This window comes from Bactrocera tryoni, unplaced genomic scaffold (assembly GCF_016617805.1).
Source record: "Bactrocera tryoni isolate S06 unplaced genomic scaffold, CSIRO_BtryS06_freeze2 ctg7180000339586_QRY, whole genome shotgun sequence".
Lineage (NCBI taxonomy): Eukaryota > Metazoa > Arthropoda > Insecta > Diptera > Tephritidae > Bactrocera > Bactrocera tryoni.
Window position 1 is genome coordinate 1 of NW_024395186.1, and position 7515 is coordinate 7515.

Genomic DNA, 7515 nt, shown 5'->3' on the forward strand with positions numbered 1-7515 from the left:
TATGTATGTACCACTAGTTAAATATGTAGATAGACAACAACATATACATAGGAAAACATGCAGCGTAATATTTTGAAAAGTTGAAGGATTTCAAAAATTTTCATCATTTTTTATGCGCTGCAGTGTATCAAAATATAGAAAAAAAAATATAGCTACTTCAATCAGAGACGACACTGGTTTCGATAGATTCTAACTCTATATTTTCACGTCCCTCCATCTCTCTCTCACACACTCTTAACAATAACGTTAATCAGCCCTATTCTGCATTTCTACTCGAATCGAAATTTTCTCCGATTGGCAATTTTGGTATTCTGCGTTTCGATTCAACTTCGAAAATTCCAGAATACATTGCGATCGTAATTATGTACGTTTTTGTACGTTGAAGTTTTGTCGGCGGAAAGCCGTTATATATTCATTTTCGTGCACTTGGATAAAATAATTTCCTCAAATATGTAAGTAAAACTTTATGATTATAGTTCTAAAAGACATAATGATGGTGTCCTTGGTTGTTTGTGCTTAAATGATATTTTTTGATATGTTTGCAGGTCAAAAGTAACAACGGCAGAGCAATACGAAAAATTGTGTGATATGATGGCCACGAAAAGAGATATTGCGCAGGGCTTCCAAAAGCGACCGAAGGAAGAAGTACAGGAGTTTTGGGAGGAGGTTGCAAGGAATTTAAATGCACTTGGCCCACCAACAAAAGATTCCAATACATGGAGAAAGGTAAGGTATTACCTACAATTAATTTTAAAAAATTAAGTTAAATCTAACGTTTTTGTGCAGGTCTGGATTGACTGGAAATGCTACATGAAGCGAAAATTATCGCATAACAAAAAAGAAAGGATGAGCACCGGTGGAGGTCCTTGCCTTTTACAACGCATAAGCCCACTTGATGAAAAGGTGATAGCTTTGACGGGTTTGGAAACGGATGATATCCCTTCAACCAGTAGAGCTAGCAGCCAAAATAGAGAGGCGAGGGCAGACAAGCAGAGCACTTCTTCATTACTTAAGCAACAGATACAAATCAAAAAGAATTTTATGCAGAGACGAAAAAATTCAATGAAGCTGCCTTTGGTAAAATGGAAGAAGTTACTTCATATTTACGACACATGAATCGTTCTCTAGAAACTTTGGCGGAGACTGCAGTGAAGCAACCTGAAGAACAGAAGCGACACAATAGAATTAAGGAAGAGCTGGTGAAGGAAAAAGTAGAAATAAAAATGCAAATGCTAAGATTAGGTCCAAATTATAAGCCGGATTCAAAGTAGTCATTTTTCAATTGTTAGCTTTTAATTTATTTTACTATTATTCATTTATATAACGAGCTGTGAAATGAAATAAAAGCATTTACTTTTTTAATATAGGAGCTGTAAAATGCACTGATGCAATTGTTTTTATTTAATAGAGTAATGTAGGGCATATTTTGAATAATGCATTGCTCTCCTCCTCAAGTAATATCGCTGCCGCTACTGATTCCATGTTAGTGTTTAAAAAAAAAACGCGATATAATTTCTTTATTTTAATAAACCAACAATAATTTGTGTATTTTTGCTTTATTGTGTTTCATTTTTACACGTTTCAAGGCAAACAGCTGACTTCGAAAGAGCTACAGCTCCTCCTCTTCTTCTTTCAATCCAATCGTAACTCAGAATACCTATTTTCGATTCAGACGGAGCGTAGAGCGGGAACGTAATCGAAATACAGAATAGGGCTGAATATTCTGTGATCAAATTATTGTTCCGATTTTTCGAGTTTTTATGTGTAACAGTGACTTTTGCAGTATTTTTCGCTTAACCGCAATGATGTTGTCACGAACGTGTTAACCAACTATCCTACTGTGCCTCCATTTTGCACCAGTTCAGACTTGATCCCCAAATCTGTACATCAAAACTAACGGTTTGTTTGAGTATGGAGTACCTACAAAAATACTTCCTCACATACATAACTATATATGTATGTATATACGTTGGTAAAGAAAATAATAAATTTGTCTATGAGACATTGTGGCGCCCAAAATTGAGCTACGTGCTCGCTACATACATTATTATTTCCGCTTAATATTCGTGGTGAACGCAATTGTGCCCTGTAGAAAAAACTTCACTTAGTGAATTAAATTTCTAACTCATAGTTAATCTGTTAGCCAACTCATAGTTAATCTGTTAGTTAGTCAGACGTATTAAGTTCTGATTTTTGTGGATTGCGTTTTGCTCTCTTTCCTAGCTTTCCCAGGTGCAATATTCTTTGAATTTTGGGATTGCAGAAAACGCTCTGAATGCAGCGAAAAATAGTGGAAATGTCGTAGAAATGGATTTCGAAATGCATGTGTTACTATTGCTTTACCTTTTTAGTCTCATTTAAATTCCAAATGCAATCTAAAATTTCGGCACATTATTGAAGAATCATATCATATAAGTTATATAGTTAGGCTGTCGGAGTAATATTTCATTTTCGTAGGCTTTCTAAATTTCTCCCTTGAAATATTTTATTTGAATTTATCTGAAAGAAGTTATTTAAAATAGAACATATGTGCCTAAGGAAGGAATAATTAATAAACAATTTCAGTTTTTCAAAAAATTATTTTAGTTGACTCAAAGCCAAAAATGAGTACAATAACACCAGTGATATAACCATGATAGTATAAGTATTGCTGTGACAGTTCGTCAACAATTCCCTACAGGGTAGCATTGCTATACATTTATACTTATGACTTTACACATCTACGTATCAGGCCGTGTGTACCATATAAGTACCTTAGCAGAGAGGCAGCGTCACAGCTGTGCATAATTTACATAATCCTTTTCCGTGTAAGATATTTAATGCTCGAGAAATTTTACAAATGGTTAACCACTTGGAATATAAAAGCAAAGAATATTCAAAATAAGGTAAAAACAATGAAAAATGGCAAATCTTGTACGGCTAATTTTTTACAATTACAGCTATCTAATGGATGCTCAAGCAAAAAGAAAAAGAGTTAAGTAAAATAAGAAATGAAAAGCAGAAGAAACAGACCTTAGTAGAAAACAAAAAGGGGCGGGACAAAATCGGTTGTAACTTAACAACTCACGCAATTCCAAAGGCTCAAAGCCGGGAGGTACTTTCAAACTCAATTTAGATATCTGTGATATAAACTCAGCCAAAGAGAAAAACTAAACATTTTGGGTATGTCAGAAAAAGGTCAAGCGGAAAAACGGAAATCATATTATTTTATATCAGGTATATCGGCCTTAGACCATAATAACATTCTCTCCGCATTTCACAGATTTACCAATATTTTCGGTAAAAAGGCACTCATGAGAACAGGGTTCTACACAATTGGTATATCGGACATTGTTATGGTCCAATTTCGAGAATTTTTAAACGTGAGATCGCTTAACTTATGGACACTATTTGTGCAGAGTTTTATTTCGATTATGTCATTGACTCTATTTTTTCCATTTATTGACATTTCGTGGGCGTGGCAAAGGTCTGATCCCGCCAATCCACAATACCGATTTACCTATAGAGCTGAAGAACACGTGTACTAAGTTTCATCAAGATGACATAATTTTTCTCAATTTTCAGCGTACACGAACAGACGGATGGACACACAGTGAACCGGAATCCAACTCGTTTCGTTATACTGATCATTTATAAATATAAAACTGAATTCTATAGCTATTTTGCTTTTGCTTTTAAGTGTTACCAAAGTATTATACTCTGTAGCAACATGTTGCGAGAGCATAACAAGAGGAGCACGATTTCTAAACATTGAATGCTTGTTGCAAGCCAGCATATGTGAATGTTACACCTATAAATACACATATCTACAAGCATATAATTACTGACACGTTTCCGTTGCCAGCTGGAAAAAATAGGTATTTCAAAACCAGCAAGACTACGTTCCACACATGACCTTGTAAAGTAGCGGCCTTAAAACGTATGGGCACACATCTACATATTAAATACCGTACTAAATATACATACTTATACTATGTAACGGTTTCATGAATCGGCAATTGCCGTAGCAGCTGCTACTTTGCCCATTGGAGTCAAGGGGTGAATACGTGAAGTGGCTTAGTGAGCTCCTGTGTGTGTTTAGTGTCCGATTTTTACTTCGAAAGGTAATGCTTATATCAAGCTGGCTAGCTCACTGAGGCAGTTCTCAGCATAGTATTTTAGTTTGGAATTCTTTGGGTAGTAGGTAAAAGCAGCACAAATCTCAAAATTATTCAAGAGTTTTTGGATTGTAGGCCCCAGTAGTGAACACAATATTTGATTTCACAAATATATGTACAGAAAAACCGAATTAATCTCCTCCAAGATATTTAACTTCCACTTATTTAAATCTTTTGACTCGCTCTCTCTTGACAGAGGGATTATACTGTTCTTATCATGCTACTGTCTTCTGGGTAAGTTCGGTTTAGGTTAGGTTAGGTTAGGTTAGGTTAGGTTAGGATAGATGGCTGATCTCACGTGGACTGCTACATGTACATAGTTCTTTGGGAACCCATAGAAAGTAAGATCTCCTGTGTTCGAACTTATAAATTAGCAAAACGCTTAGGAGCCAATGCACATTTGCACAGGTTATTTAATTTTAACCCCCGCCTGTTCGGTGGGATGTCTGAAGGTATGCGCTCCAAAGTGCCATACGCGGTACAGCAAGAAAGAAGTGTTGAGTTGTTTCCACCTTATCTTCTTTAATACAACTTCTGCAAATGGTGTCTGGTAAGATTCTCAACCTTACAGCATGGACGCCAAAAGCACAATGGCTTGTTAAAAGCCCCACAACAAGAGAGAGGCTAGCCTTACTGCGCGAAAAAATCTCCTGAGATCGATCGTTGGCCAAAAGGCTTTTACGGCAGCGCATGTCCCAATGTTCCCACAAGCTTCCGCGAAGCCCAGCTATTTAGCAGTAGAACACAAGAAGCGGCAATCCACTCCCATTCCATCCTTAGCGGTTCTAGGGTGCCTTTCCTTGCTAGCTCATCAGCTTACAATTTCCCACAATTCCACTATGGCCTGACACTCATACCAGTCTTATCACAAAGACACTCGATGCTATTGATAGCGAGGTTAGGCACTCTTCAATCAACCCTGTAAATGAGTTCAAAGTTAATATGGCCCTTCTGATATCGGAGTGAATGGTCACTTTTCTGAAGCAGGCTGCACTCCGGAGCAGCACATCCACTGCTACCTTATTGGCTGACAGTAAACCCCTCCACCAACCATCCCACCAAGCTTTGACCCATCCGTAGAAAAGCTCACTGCCCCTCCCCTCCAACGGCTTCTTTCCAACCATTGCTCCCTCATCGGTATTTGAGTAGAGAAAGAGCTGCCAGAGTTTGGTTTGGCGACTCCATGATCTAAGTGATCCGGTATGTAGCCGAATTTAACTTTCTTCTTATTATTTTATTCAATAAGTACCTTTCTTGAAAAACTTAAATTCTCGGCCTTCCAAAGTCACTTCTCACAATTTAAAGCTTTCATCCATAGTAGAAGCCTTCAGATATACTCAACTGCTTTTCCGTGCACAGATGCGATGCGACCTCGGTCTTCGGTGTAACACCTACAAGAAAAGGTCTTGAATGAGGCAAGTTTCCACGGTTTTATTAATTTGCGAGATCTCAGATGCCCCACAGTCGGGCCTACATATCCAAAGTTCTTTTCCACCCAGAACTGCTATCTCAGGGATATTCTTCACAACTATCTGAAAAGTATTCTGTTTCTAAAACAACAACAAAACAACTAGCATCATTAAGTGCTACTTTTATATGGTGATGTTATAGACCCGTCCAAAAGCTGTTCAATGGTTCAAAAGCAGCATAAAAATATAAAAAATCTCCAAATATCCGTTTAAAAATATGGTACAAGCAACTTAAAAATAAAAAAGGAAACAAAGTATAACACATGAATGATGAATTGAATTTAGCCGCGAATTCGCAAAGCATACCCTACAGGTACATACATACATATAACATACCTAGGAATGTGGGCAATGTTGTTGTATGGGTGTCAGTTACCTGCAGATTTTTATGGCGAAATTAAATTCTTGTTAAGCTAAAGAACAAGTGAAATGAGCAGAGGCGAGACTAATTTTATGGCCACAAAAATAGAAGAAAATCGATTTGCAGCTTGTACACACATACACCCGTGTAAATGCATGTAAATGTGTGTGTTAATGGCTGACATGTCTGGCTGACTGCGACTACGAATAAGGTTATGAAGAAACACGATGGAATTACCGAGCAAGTGGTTTGTACTAACATATCACCATTTATGTATGTGACTTCCACATATACGACTACTTAGACATGAAGAAAAGCATATGCCTTGATAAATAAGTATATACGAGTACATTCTAAATGCTTGTCTTTTGCATGTTTTGCTAACGAGATAAATATGTGGGCAGCTAACATAAGTTGGTTGCTATACTATCTTTATATATACATACATACATATATTCTTAAGACATACATATATGTACATATATACCACTAAAATACATTTATATGCCCGTGCATGTATAAACTTTGCAGATTTTCCCTTTCCGTTATGAAGGTTGTACTATTAAGGAACATGTGCTCACCGACAATAAAAATGTCTACGTGGTGGCATATATTATAGACACATACACAGGCAAACAAGCCTATATAAATTCACGTGTGTTAAATTTTAGTTGCCTATCCCTTCGTTAAAACATCGATAAAGACACGGAGAACACATTTCATGACTCACTTTGTACGAGTATATTGTAAATTTAGCCTCAAAGGGCGAAGGCCCAAGCACTGTATAGTTATTTTTGTTCTAATATGTGACACACATAAATTTCAAAATTGGTGGGTTGAGACCTACACTACCCGCGTTCTTGGTATTTTAGGGTTATGCCTTCACAACCATAAACCCAAATTAGAAATAAAGCCGAAATTAGAAGAACTCGCACTAACAATCTACCGTTCCAACACTGTCGGCACACCGCTCGACTAAGACGAGGTGAAAGCTGCTCTTAGAGGGCTTAGGAATATGAAAGCTTCAGGGGCCGATAGATTACTGGCTGAGCTGTTTAAAGCCGGCGGCGAAGAGCTACAAAGACGCATGTTTTAACTGCTAAGCCTGATTTGGTCGAATGAATAAATGTACAATGATTATAATACGAGTAATCCAACGAAAAATGACTCTTGTCAACAGGTGGTACTTTGGACTGAGTAGGTAAAAACCAAACTCTATAGTATAATCTGGCCACTACACAAGAAGGGAGGAAACACAGTCGGCGCTAATTATCGTAGGATTTAGTTTCTTCATAATTTCAAAATTCCCATAGACCAGATTTTAACAATAGAACAAACCCTGCAGAAGACTCAGAGCCTCATTCGCACCTTTCGGAGCGAGTCGATGCCAGACGAGGTTTTAGACTGTGTGCAAGCGATTTCATGCGTCGTTTCAATGTAATGCTGAAAAAAGTTATGTGCCGCTAATCTGAACCTCAGTGACACTGTCTACCTGTCACAGACTTTCAGAGAACTTACTATATTTATC

The 7515-nt window shown here is 37.3% G+C and overlaps 1 protein-coding gene across 1 annotated transcript; it reads left to right on the forward strand.

Moving 5' to 3' along the window:
* The first annotated feature begins 373 nt into the window (after window positions 1–373).
* LOC120779367 lies at window positions 374–1233 on the forward strand. Its single transcript, XM_040111562.1, has 3 exons — window positions 374–452; window positions 546–726; window positions 787–1233. Coding segments are annotated over exons 1-3 (513 nt in total). The 5' UTR covers window positions 374–450; the 3' UTR covers window positions 1117–1233.
* Window positions 1234–7515: the final 6282 nt, after the last annotated feature.

What these genes read in the sequence shown, in the direction of transcription:
- LOC120779367 (XM_040111562.1), top strand. An exon ending in ATTCCAATACATGGAGAAAG is followed by an intron (nt 727 to 786) that starts GTAAGGTATTAC and finishes GTTTTTGTGCAG; the next exon opens with GTCTGGATTGACTGGAAATG.